This window comes from Callionymus lyra, chromosome 9 (genome assembly GCF_982586985.1).
Source record: "Callionymus lyra chromosome 9, fCalLyr1.hap1.1, whole genome shotgun sequence".
Lineage (NCBI taxonomy): Eukaryota > Metazoa > Chordata > Actinopteri > Syngnathiformes > Callionymidae > Callionymus > Callionymus lyra.
In genome coordinates this window covers 23,244,918-23,258,976 of record NC_141826.1, presented here as the reverse complement: position 1 = coordinate 23,258,976, position 14,059 = coordinate 23,244,918, and the positions used below count along the sequence as shown (strand labels likewise).

The 14,059-nt window shown below is 34.9% G+C and overlaps 1 protein-coding gene across 1 annotated transcript in view; it reads left to right on the top strand.

The window, feature by feature from the left end:
- LOC148072304 (equilibrative nucleobase transporter 1-like) overlaps window positions 1–14,059 on the top strand; it is a 19,253-nt gene extending 5,194 nt beyond the window's left edge. Inside the window, exons 2-14 of the mRNA XM_087798883.1 lie at window positions 1,085–1,138; window positions 1,232–1,443; window positions 3,729–3,858; window positions 5,496–5,542; window positions 5,611–5,687; window positions 8,514–8,606; window positions 8,662–8,801; window positions 9,905–9,993; window positions 10,063–10,215; window positions 10,385–10,492; window positions 12,184–12,370; window positions 12,449–12,572; window positions 13,624–14,059. Coding sequence (XP_087655009.1) covers window positions 1,254–1,443; window positions 3,729–3,858; window positions 5,496–5,542; window positions 5,611–5,687; window positions 8,514–8,606; window positions 8,662–8,801; window positions 9,905–9,993; window positions 10,063–10,215; window positions 10,385–10,492; window positions 12,184–12,370; window positions 12,449–12,572; window positions 13,624–13,752 — 1,467 coding nt within the window. The 5' untranslated portion in view covers window positions 1,085–1,138; window positions 1,232–1,253 and the 3' untranslated portion in view covers window positions 13,753–14,059. The remainder of the gene's footprint in view (window positions 1–1,084; window positions 1,139–1,231; window positions 1,444–3,728; window positions 3,859–5,495; window positions 5,543–5,610; window positions 5,688–8,513; window positions 8,607–8,661; window positions 8,802–9,904; window positions 9,994–10,062; window positions 10,216–10,384; window positions 10,493–12,183; window positions 12,371–12,448; window positions 12,573–13,623) is intronic.

Genomic DNA, 14,059 nt, shown 5'->3' with positions numbered 1-14,059 from the left:
CCAAGTACTGACTCAACCCTGGAACCTTATCATCAGGAGCAATCACCAGAGTTTCAGTTTTGTCCACATTTAGCTGTAAAGTGTTTTCACTCATTGTTTGATTTCTAGCAAACAATTGACTAAGCTGTTCAGCCTTTGGGGCTCAGTTGGATCAAAAGAGCAGTAGAGCTGGATGTCATCAGCAAAAATGTGATAAGAAACATCTGGAAATCTCAATCTGGAATCAAGTACAATCAAGAATCAAGAACATCATGATACTTTTACTCCACTCCTGCCCCCGAACTCAGAATTGTACAATTTAATAGCCCGGGGAATGAATGAGTCCCTGAGTCTATTTGTCTTTGACTGTCATCATCATGATGGACAGTAGTTTGTTCAATGATCTCCTCTCAGCAACTGTCACCAGTGAGTCCAGCTTCATTCCAACCACAGAACCAGCCCTCCTGTCCAACCTGTCCAACCTGTCCAACCTGTTGACCTGTTGACCCTCCTCTTGGACACATTTCCACCCCAACACACCACAGCATAGAACAGGACACTGGCCACCACAGACTGGTAGAACAAGTACTCGACAATACTACGAATATATCCTTGTTACTACAGTTTCACAATACATGGTATTGTATTGTATCGCCAGACTCTTGTCAATACTCACCCCTGGCATTTATATATACAACTATATTTTTCTTAAACCTCAGAATGAACCTTTAAAATCTTCTTATACGTCTTCCCACAATAAAGGGAAAACATGAATCATGGTAGTAAATTAAACAATACAAAAGTGTATAAAAAAAATAAAGGTGATGTACGTGAAATAAAGAAATACCAAAAGACATCATCGGGACCAGAGAGGAAATAGAGAAGTGAGAGAAGTCACCAGATGAAGTCGCGAGCGAGTGATTCATGAAGTGAAATTGAAGTATTTTTGTAGCAACAACACGAGGAACGACGTTTCATCATTCAGAAAGTAATAGAAAGTATTTCAATTGATTCAATATTTGGTTCGTGGACGAGACAAAAACTAGTTTCTCACCCAGAGATCTGCTCAAAACACTCGTTTAACCACTTTTATTTTGTTTCTAAGACAATGGACCTTCTAAAGAGCCCAGAGAGGGCGGAGCTCTGACACGTGCAGGAGGTGAGAGGAATATATCTTGGACGAAGGAAGGAGTCGCTTCACATTTGTCTGAGTGACTCGAAGATACTCGTGTCAACTAACCAGTCATCTCAGTGGCTCCACAGGACGAGGTGAGATGTCGTGTCCAAAGGTCAAGCCGCTCTTCTTCTTCACCTTCCTCACGGGGCTGCTGGAGTGTCTGTGCTTCGCCGGGGTCATCTTCGGATGGGCCGCCCTGGTGTTCGTGCTGAAGACCGAGGGATACTTCCAGTCTCTGTGCGTCAACGCCACGGATCCTGGCAACACGACTCAACTCCACACCCTGGGTCAGTGTTTGTTTCAATGATCATCTTATGGGTTTTTGTATCTGTGACCAATATTTTCAAAACAGTTTCAAGATAAATCAATAGATTATTTTCATGAAAACCAACAAAATCCAAAACTTTAAATACTTACAAAACTTTTTTACATGTATGTATGCGTTGTTGCATGTATGTATGCATTGTTACATGTATGTATTCATTTTTACATGTATGCATGCATTTTTGCATGTATGTATGCATTGTTACATGTATGTATGCATTGTTACATGTATGTATGCATTGTTACATGTATGTGTACATTGTTACATGTATGTATGCATTGTTGCATGTATGTATGCATTGTTACATGTATGTATGCATTGTTACATGTATGTGTACATTGTTACATGTATGTATACATTGTTACATGTATGTATGCATTGTTGCATGTATGTATGCATTGTTACATGTATGTATTCATTTTTACATATATGCATGCATTTTTGCATGTATGTATGCATTGTTACATGTATGTATGCATTTTTACATGTATGTATGTATTTTTACATGTATGTATGTATTTTTACATGTATGTATGCGTTGTTACATGTATGCATGCGTTGTTACATGTATGTATACATTGTTACATGTATGTATGCGTTGTTACATGTATGCATGCGTTGTTACATGTATGTATACATTGTTACATGTACGTATGCATTGTTACATGTATGTATGAATTGTTACATGTATGTATGCATTGTTACATGTATGTATGCATTGTTACATGTATGTATGCATTGTTACATGTATGTATGCATTGTTACATGTATGTATGCATTGTTACACATGTATGTGTGCATTGTTACATGTATGTATGCATTGTTACATGTATGTATGCATTGTTACATGTATGTATGCATTGTTACACATGTATGTATGCATTGTTACATGTATGTATACATTGTTACATGTACGTATGCATTGTTACATGTATGTATGCATTGTTACATGTATGTATGCATTGTTACACATGTATGTATGCATTGTTACATGTATGTATACATTGTTACATGTACGTATGCATTGTTACATGTATGTATGCATTGTTACATGTATGTATGCATTGTTACATGTATGTATGCATTGTTACATGTATGTATGCATTGTTACATGTATGCATGCATTGTTACATGTATGTATGCATTGTTACATGTATGTATACATTGCTACATGTATGTATGCATTGTTACATGTATGTATACATTGTTACATGTACATATGCATTGTTACATGTATGTATGCATTGTTACATGTATGTATGCGTTGTTACATGTATGCATGCATTGTTACATGTATGTATGCATTGTTACACATGTATGTATGCATTGTTACACATGTATGTATGCATTGTTCCATGTATGTATGCATTGTTACATGTATGTATGCATTGTTACATGTATGCATGCATTGTTGCATGTATGTATGCATTGTTACATGTATGTATGCATTGTTACATGTATGTATGCATTGTTACATGTATGTATGCATTGTTACATGTATGCATGCATTGTTGCATGTATGTATGAATTGTTACATGTATGTTTGCGTTGCTGCATCTATGTATGCGTTGTTGCATGTATGCATGCATTGTTACATGTATGTATGCATTGTTACACATGTATGTATGCATTGTTACACATGTATGTATGCATTGTTACATGTATGTATGCATTGTTACATGTATGTATGCATTGTTACATGTATGTTTGCGTTGCTGCATCTATGTATGTGTTGTTGCATGTATGCATGCATTGTTACATGTATGTATGCATTGTTACACATGTATGTATGCATTGTTACACATGTATGCATGCATTGTTACATGTATGTATGCATTGTTACACATGTATGCATGCATTGTTACATGTATGTATGCATTGTTACATGTATGTATGCATTGTTACACATGTATGTATGCATTGTTACATGTATGTATGCATTGTTACACATGTATGCATGCATTGTTACATGTATGTATGCATTGTTACACATGTATGCATGCATTGTTACATGTATGTATGCATTGTTACATGTATGTATGCATTGTTACACATGTATGTATGCATTGTTACACATGTATGTATGCATTGTTACATGTATGTATGCATTGTTACATGTATGTATGCATTGTTACATCTCATCTTAATCGCACATTGCCAATAAACCCATGACATAAATCCATGTTGATAATAAGGATCAACCCTCTCTGTGATTGACAGCTGCCTATAATCTCGTGTCTTTGACAGATTGCCGTCTTCAGGACGAGCAGTTCTCTCTGGTCTTCACCCTCGCCTCCTTCATGAACAATCTCTCCACGCTGCCCAGCGGCTTCTTGTTCGACCATTTCGGGACCATGATCTCTCGGATCTTTGCCATGTGAGTCACTTCAGAACCATCGTCTTGTGTCGTCTCTACATGAACACCTTTCTTCTTTTACTTGAGCTCGCCAAAACGTGTTTGTGGTATCCCTTGTGTTGTCTCTGAGTCAAGGTCAACGACCTCCCTGGCTTCCAGAAATACATGTGCAGTGGTGGAAGTTGTACACCTTGACCCTGAGATAACACAAGGGATAGCAAAAACACATTCGAGGCTCCGGGTCACCTTGACCGGGCGACAATACAAGGAATAGCAAAAACGCATTCGAGGCTCCGGGTCACCTTGACCCTGAGATAACACAAGGGATACCACAATCACATTCGAGGCTTCGGGTCACCTTGACCCAGAGACAACACAAGGGTTAAACGCAGAGTAAATCCGTTTCTTATTCAGCTTTAAAAATGTGTTTTGGGAAATAAATCCTCACATTATACAATACATTTTTCACCTTCAGTTGTGGTTTATTTATATAATTCAATTAGTCATTGAATTGTCATTTAAAAAAATGATGAATGTTTTCGTTTGAAGAACTGGTTCTGGATCGTAAACACACCTGTGATAACAAACAAAGAGCATCTCATTGCTGGGATTGATCTCCTTTTATTTCTTCATTATTATTATTATTAAATCAAAGTTTCTTCAATGCGTCTCTAGGTCAAGGTCAACGACCCCCCTGGCTCTCATAAATACATATGCAGTGGTGGAGGTTGTTCACCTTGACCCAGAGAAAACACAAGGGATACCACAAACATATTCGAGGCTCTGGGTCACCTTGACCCTGTTATAACACAAGGGATAGCACAAACATATTCAAGGCTCTGGGTCACCTTGACCCTGTTATAACACAAGTGATACCACAAACACATTTAAGGCTCCGGGTCACCTTGACCACGAGATAACACAAGGGATACCACAAACGCATTCGAGGCAATTTGATGAATGTTTTCATTTGAAGAACTGGTTCTTGTCAGGATCGTAAACACACCTGTAATAAAACTAACAAAGAGCATCTCATTGCTGGGAATTATTTGATTTTATTTCCTCATTATTATTATTATTATTAATTATTATTAAAAGTTGCTTCAATCAAAAATCAAGTTTCTTAAATATATTTCTTTTAGTTTTAAAAAGGTTGGTTTCATTAAAAATATATAATTTAATTTTAATTTTTCACGATTTACATTAATTAGATTTTAATTAAAAGCAATTACATTTAAACATTTTTCTTTGATTAAAGTCATCTTTTTTGGAGTTCTGACAATATTTTGTGTCTTAATTATGTAATTATGTCACATTTTAATTAAAGAAAAATTAAAAACCTATTTTTTTAATCATTGAAGCAACTTTGTTTTGATTGAATAATACATATTTGTAGGATTATAATATATTATGTAAATAACTTATTATTCCTATATTTCAACGATTTAAACAACAATTTGTGATGGAAATTTATATATATTATATATATATATTTATATATATATATATATTTATATTTATATTTATATTTATATTTATATAATTTATTTATATATATATATATATATATATATATATATATATATATATATATATATATATATTTCCACATAAAAATATCTTATTTCTTATGACATGTTTTCTGTCGCCGCCCTCAGATGTGTTTACACCGCAGGCATGTTGATGATCGCCTTCTCGTCGGCAGGTAACATATCACAAGTGCATCATGGGAGAAATGTTTGAATACACCTTCATGACGTTTGTGTCCATCAGAGCTCGCCGTCCTGTTGTTCCCCGCCATGTGTCTCCTCGCTGTGGGAGGAAGTTTGATCCTGATCACCAACATCCAGGTTCTTACCTTCTAATACTTACTTACTATGACACATGTTTTTATTTATTTCAACGATGACAAAGAAATATCAAACAACATACTGATACTGATAGAAAACAACAGCTGACGGAATTATTTGGAGAAAAAAAATCCACAATATAATACAGTATATACAATATAAAAATACAAACAAAAAATAAAATAAAATAAAAATCCACAATATAATACAGTCTAAAAATATATAAATACAAACAAAAAATAAAATAAAAATACACAATATAATACAGTCTAAGAATATATAAATACAAACGAAAAAAAAAATACACAATGTAATACAGTCTAAGAATATATAAATACAAACAAAAAAATAAAAAATACACAATATAATACAGTCTAAGAATATATAAATACAAACAAAAAATAAAATAAAAATACACAATATAATACAGTCTAAGAATATATAAATACAAACAAAAAAATAAAAAAATACACAATATAATACAGTCTAAGAATATATAAATACAAACAAAAAAATAAAATAAAAATACACAATATAATACAGTCTAAGAATTTATAAATACAAACAACAACAAAAAAACACAATATAATACAGTATATACAATATAAAAATATAAACAAAAAATAAATAAATATACAAAATATAACACAGTATAAAGAATAAATAAACACAAACAAAAAAGAAGAAAATATCATGAAAATACACAATATAATAGAGTATATAGAATAAATAAACACAAACAAAAGAATACATATTTATATTTTAATGTATAGTCATGTCTTGGGGAAAACGCTAGGACACGTATGATCATTTAGATGATTAATAAATACATAAAATATTGTTTATTATATATATATATATATATTTATATATATATATATATATATTATAATAAATACATACGTATATGAATAAACCATTGAAAAAATCCAGAAAATCGATTATGTTGTTTGCCCTGTTTAAAATACTTTTATAATACTTATGTAACATTTTGTATTTCAATTATAATAATTGTTTAATTACTTAAGTCATTTTAAATCTATAATTACGTGTTTAAAGTCCTAGATTGTTCTTTTCAATAATTGTGTGTTGACTATATATACAAATACATGAACTTGATTCGTTTTGCCAAATACAGAAGCAGTTCTTTGTAGTACATGGTGTGTAAATGTCCGTTCATTCATCAAAATAAAACTGGTAGAAGTTTTGAAAATTTCACGATGAAAAGTTGCTCCAGTTATTTTTGCTTTAATTCATGATTGTGTTTGAGTTTGAGTTTAAAAAGAAATCTGTTCTGGATGAGTTTGAGGAAAAAGTCCATCTTAACAAAGATTGCAGACAAATGTTGATCCTGAGGCAGTTTCTCACGAGAAAGTCTAATATTTTCCAGGTGGACTCGGGTGTGTTTTTCCAGATTAAACCAGATCATCTCCGTCTCATTCCTCGGTGAACTTTCATAATCCTCAAAAATGTGGGGAGTTTGTTTTTCAAGACGCGTCACTAAAGAAAAAGAAAGAAGAAAAAAATACCAACTAGAAAATGTGAATTTCCAGAAAAAAGTGAAGAGTGAATGTTGAATCTGTCAACTAGAATGATAGAAGGAGTTGTAGTCGGATTAGTAGAGGTAGTAGAAGTATTAGTACATTTAGTAGAAGTAGAATAATTAGTAGTGGGAGCAGAAGAAGTAGTAGTACAAGTAGTAGAATTTGTAGTAGAAGTAGAATAAGTAGTAGTGGGAGCAGAAGAAGTAGTAGTACAAGTAGTAGAATTTGTAGTAGAAGTAGAATAAGTAGTAGTGGGAGTAGAAGAAGTAGTAGAAGTAGTACAATTAGTAGTAGAAGTAGACGTAGACGTAGTAGTAGAATTAGAATAAGTAGTAGTAGAATTAGTAGTACATTAAGTAGAATTAGAATTAGTAGTAGTGGGAGCAGAATAAGTAGTAGTGGGAGTAGAAGGAGTAGTAGAAGTAGAATAAGAAATAGAAGTAATATAAGAATTAGTAGAAGTAGTAGTAGAATTAGTAGTAGAAGTAGAATAAGTAGTAGTGGGAGCAGAAGAAGTAGTAGTACAAGTAGTAGAATTTGTAGTAGAAGTAGAATAAGTAGTAGTGGGAGCAGAAGAAGTAGTAGTACAAGTAGTAGAATTTGTAGTAGAAGTAGAAGTAGACGTAGTAGTAGAATTAGAATAAGTAGTAGTAGAATTAGTAGTACATTAAGTAGAATTAGAATTAGTAGTAGTGGGAGCAGAATAAGTAGTAGTGGGAGTAGAAGGAGTAGTAGAAGTAGAATAAGAAATAGAAGTAATATAAGAATTAGTAGAAGTAGTAGTAGAATTAGTAGTAGAAGTAGAATAAGTAGTAGTGGGAGCAGAAGAAGTAGTAGTACAAGTAGTAGAATTTGTAGTAGAAGTAGAATAAGTAGTAGTGGGAGCAGAAGAAGTAGTAGTACAAGTAGTAGAATTTGTAGTAGAAGTAGAATAAGTAGTAGTGGGAGTTGAAGAAGTAGTAGCAGTAGTAGAATTAGTATTATAATTACTAGTATGAGAAGAAATAGTAGTAGAAGTAGTAGTATTAGTAGTAGTAAGTAGACAAAAGTGTTTTTAAAGTTGAATGAAGTTTCTAGATGTGAGTACATGAAAGTACCTGAAGGTGAAAGTAGAAGGAGTTGAAACATGAGTTGAAGATTCAAGTGAATGTAGAAAAAAACCTTCAACATTCACACCATAAAGACCAGCACTGAGATAGCACATACCTCTGCCAAGGAGGTCATTCCATGATTTATTTACAACATAAAACGTAAACCATCCGTGTCTCTCTCTCTTCTTAAGGTCGGAAATCTGTTCGGCACTCGTCGCTTCACCGTCATCACGCTCTACAACGGAGCCTTCGACACGTCGGCCGCTCTCTTCTTCGTGCTGAAGGTGAGGGTCGAGGTCAAGGTCAAGGGTCATCATGATTGATGGTGTCGTGTCTCAGATCATCCACGAGGCTGGAGTTTCCTTCCACGCCTTCTTCCTGTTCGTGGCGGCCTGTAGCGTCGTCCACCTGCTGAGGACCTTCTTCCTGCTGCCCAGAGACTTCATTCCTCACCCGCTGCCTCAGAACTACACTTACGGGTACGAGCGTGTACTTCATGTGTCACGAAAGTATGTATTGTATGTATTATTAGTACTATGGAAGTACTCAAATGCTATGAGTATTATCGATGGTTGAATTGAACTTGTCAAATATTAAAATTTGACAGATTCAATAATTGAATCCAATACATTTTTAATTTAAAGTTGTTTTTTTTTCGTAATAATTTAAATTAAAATTTCGAATATTTTCTAATTTAATTAATATTTTTCTACACATAGACTTTTTTAATATTATTTCCAATAATACGAAAGTAAATTTGCTAAATTATATATTTTTTAATTAATAGCCTTTTAAATTCAAATACATTTAGTTTTGAAAGATTTTTTCTTTTACTTTTAAATTAAACTTTCGAATATTGAATTAATATTTATTTTACACATAGAGTTTGACTTATTAATTTAAGGAGCCGCGGAAGTAAAAATGTGAACAAAATTAAAACTTTGAAATTCAGTAATTCAGTAAAATGACAATTCAACCTTTCAAAGTATAAATTATTGTGTGAATGCTGAAGGCATTGTACTTCTACTACTACTTCTTCTACTTGTATTACCAATTCTACTACTTCTTCTACTTCTACTACTTCTTCTACTTCTACTAATTCTTCTACTTTTACTACTTCTTCTACTTTTACTACTAATTCTACTTCTTCTACTTTTACGACTAATTCTACTACTTCTTCTACTTTTACTTCTTCTACTTCTACTGATTCTTCTACTTTTACTCCCTCTACTACTACTACTTCTACGTTTACTACTTCTACTACTACTTCTTTTACTAATTATACTACTACTACTACTTCTTCTAATTCTACTACTTCTACTTCTACTACTAATAATAATTCTACTACTTTTTTTTCTTATACTTCTACTACGTCTACTACTATTTCTATAGTATCTACGATACTTCTAATTCTACTACAAATTCTACTACTTTTTTCGTTCTTTGTATTGTTCTCCCTTCTTTTTCTTCTTCTTCACAACCTTTTTATTTACGCGATCATTTGAACTGTTTCCACACATTTTTAGTTTAAATACTAATTCAATATTCTGATGACATGAAATACTTCCATAAATCTCTTCAGATCACCTTGTTCGAAGCCAAAGAGTCCGGATCTGACGGACATTATTGGAGCTCCACAAAAGAAGATGAGCGTCGAACCTGCCGCTCCAGGTGTGTGGGACCATCAGTGTGTCGTCTGCATACAAACAAACACCTGAACCTCCATCTTTCCTCCTGCAGAGATTCCCACCAGAAGCTTCAAAGACTGCGTTCTCTCCAAGATGTTCATGTTCCACATCGTCTGGTTGTCGGTGATGCAGCTCAGACATTACCTGTTCATCGGGACCCTCAACCCCATGCTGCTCCACCTGAGCGACGGCGAACCCTCCCTAGGTGATCCTCGTCTGCCCTGTAAAATAACGACCCACCCGACCCTGATGTCGCTCACTTTAGAGTCACTTAAACTGTTGCACTGATGCTGATATCAAGAGGAAGAACTGTGAAAACTTAACTAGTCGTTGTTGAATTATTCGTCATGGTTTGTGTTCGTTCTCGTTCCCAGTGAGCAACTACATCAACGCTTTCTCCATCACCCAGATGTGCGGCGTGCTCTGTGCGCCCTTGAACGGAATCATCATGGACCGACACAAGGGCAAACCTCGAGCTCAAGGTCAGATATAAGTTCTATTATTATATATAATAAATAACTAAAATGAACCCTTTATTTCAATCGTACGGCAGAGAAAAGTGGAATTAATTCTCTGAATCACCGGTAGATGGTGCTGTAGCTGCATTTTTATTTTCTCTATCGTTCGTTGAGGCGCTGCTGCACAATATTAATTATGGACTTTAAAATACCAATAAATAGTTTAATTTAATTAAAAATACACATTTAATAACATAAGAAAATAAAAGATTACAAATATGCAGAAAATAAATATATACATATAAGATGTGAAAATGTTTATTCTATTGGTGGGTGATGGGGTTTGGGGGGAGCTTTACTTTATAAAGTTGCTCTGAAATCTGGGCGAACGAGAGGTTACGAGAGCGGAGTCCATTATGACGTAATAATGGCTTCACTCCTCCTACAGCCAGCTGTAATCACGCCCCGCTTTGTTTATACAAAGAGTACCTCATCATGAACATGTTTTGAATTTATTACTATATAAAGTTCGCTCTGAAATCTGGGCGAACGAGAGGTTACGAGAGTCCATTATGACGTGATAATGGCTTCACTCCTCCCCCAGCCAGCTGTAATCACGCCCCGCTTTGTTTATACAACGAGTCCCTCATCATGAACATGTTTTCCAAGTCCCTTGGAGGTGGAGACTTTAGCGATTGGTGACACACGTTGACAAACCTCCATGCATGGCCAATCACAGCAGAGTGGGCGTGGTTATGGTCAACAAGATTTAATCTCCAGAAAAGTGTTTTCAGTGGGCGGAGCTAAAGATCATTTTCTAATGTCAATAATTCAATGAAAAGAGAGTTTTGTACAAACACACACTGATGATACAATAGAGCCACAACATCACAACAACAACACACACTTAAATCAACACATTAGTTGAACTTCAAAGTTCCTCACACGTGTTTTCAGTGTTTGGTCGATGTTCTCAACAAGTGCCCCAGAGGATATCAGCAGTATTTTTTAAGTTCCAGGTAAATAACATCGACAAAGTATTTCAACTACAATCGTTACAAGTTTTTTTAATTACTGTAAATTGTTGCTATAGTTATGTCTGAATGAAACTAAAGGTAGAAATTGAAATTGCGCAATTCTCCGAGTGCACTGGTTTATAGTACACATCAAAACGTTGACAGTGTAGTACTGTCTCAAATCAAACTCTGCTGCTACACACTAACAGGAAATGACTTGTCAGCTTCTTCTTCTACTACTTTTTAACGCCGATCGCAACCAGTCTTTGAAAGTCTATCACCAACACCTGACAACACTTTTCACCAATAGAAACAAGTTATTAAGTTGTGTTTCATTGTGTTATTACTGTTGTCGTGTCGTTTTGTGGTAAAATTATTGTTTTCTCGAGACATTTACGTCAGTATCTGCTCCAAAGACACGTCGTCAGTGACGTAGCTTCAGTTTAGCGTCATCTACGTCGCTAAGATGGCGGCCATTTTTTGGCTGTTTGAGTGCACCAATGGAGTGTTCATTGCGCACTACATTTCCGCACACTGCTCATCGGCACTCAAATTATTAAGTGTAAAAACAGACGATTTGGGACGCAGCACTGGATTTTGTGTTTGTGTTACTCAAGTGACTATGCTAACGCTAGCTAGCACGTTGGCGGCAGTAGGTTCCAGGACGTTTGACGTGTTGAACGGTTTGTGGTGTCGCAGGGATGAGCGAGCGCGAGGCCGACCTCAACTCGTCGTGGCTCTCTCTGCTGCTGACGGCGCTGCAGTGCTTGCTGTTCTCCATTTGCGCCTCCATCCCGTTCCTGCCGCTCCAGTACTTCACCTTCGTCCTGCAGGTGCTCAACCGCTCCTTCCTGTACGGCGGCAACGCCGCCTTCATCAACGTGGCGTGAGTGACCTTGGGGGAAATCACGGCTTCATCAACTTTTTTTTTTTACGTTGATCTTCGTCTCTTTTTTTTCTCCAGGTTCCCCTCGTGTCATTTCGGGAAGTTGTACGGTCTGGTGATGAGCGTGTCGGCCGTGATTTCTCTGCTGCAGTACCCCTGTTTCACCATCGTGAAGGACGTCCTGGACGGAGACCCTTTATATGTGAGTCACAGACTCATGGAGGTTTAATGGAAGTAGATCAGTATCATCAGAATATTGAATCTGAATTTAACGATTCAAATATTGATTGATTGACTTAATATATTTACTTATTTTTATATTGAAAGGTTTAATCAGTTTTTGTAAAATAATTGAATCCAATAATTATTATTATTATTTTTATAATTTAATTTTAAAAGTTTTTACACATAGATTTTGATATTTTAATTCCAATAAATACAAAAATAATTTTCTAAATTCAATCATTTTTAACGTTTAGGCTTAAAAATTCAATATAAAAATAGCCTCATCTTTCCAGACTAATCCAATCGAACACTGAGCAACTCAATCTTACTTTTAGCCAATAGTGCCTCAGCTGATGGTCATGTAAGTAAGTAAGTAAGTCATTTTAATTTATATAGCGCTTTTCCAGACCAGGGTCACAAAGCGCTTAAACAATCAAAACAATAATCAATAAAGTACATACTTTAAAGATCAAGATAAAACTGATAACACAACAGGAGTTCCAGAAAATCAAGGAAAAGCCTGAACAAATAAAAACGTCTTAAGATGTTTCTTGTGATGCAGCTCTAATTTTCTAATGTTATGACATGATAAAATTGACACGTCAGTTTTGGACTCTGTCGTCACGTGATTATCTTCGCTTCCAATGATTGGCTGAAATTTCGATGAATTCGCTCGGTACCCGTTTCCTTTAGTCTGGCATCACTATTTTACAAACATTTTTATATTGAATTTAAAAGACTATGAATGTTAAAATGTTACATTTAATGCGGTTTTTTTTTTAAATGATTGGAATAGGTACATGAAACTCTATGTGGGGGGGAAATCACGTTGAGAATTTTTTTAAATACAGCAACTTTTCAAGAAAATATGTCAATATTCTGATGAAACTGACATTTAAAAGATGCATGCATATGATCACAAAAAGACAAATTGATCATATTTAGAGATCAGTGTATTTGAATCTTCAATATCCTGGAGTATTTAGTTATTTAAATTCTATAATAACACTTTCTTTGTCTCCGTGCAGGTGAACGTTGGTCTGACTCTGTTCAGCCTCCTGGCTTTCATTCATCCTCTCTTCGTTTTCCTGCACTGTCGAGACTTCAGACGACGTCCAGACCCCAGACTCACACAAAGTGGCGAGAAAAGAAGTTAAAGAATCAGAAACACGTTTTTGGAAGGGATTTTTTGTTTATATATTGACCGCCACCTGCTGGAGGTTCAGTGTAACAGCAGTGTAATCGGTGGCTCACTTATGTTTACATACAAAGCGTAAAGTGTCTTGAGATAACTTCGTTATGATGACACACTTTCAATGGAATTGAATTAAATACCAGAGAAGTTTGAACGAACGAGCAGTCATTTCCTGATTTAAAAAGGATTAAAGGATCATTTATTTTGTTCACATGAAAAGTATTATAGCGATGTTTCAATGAAATAAATATATTTGTATCACTAATAAA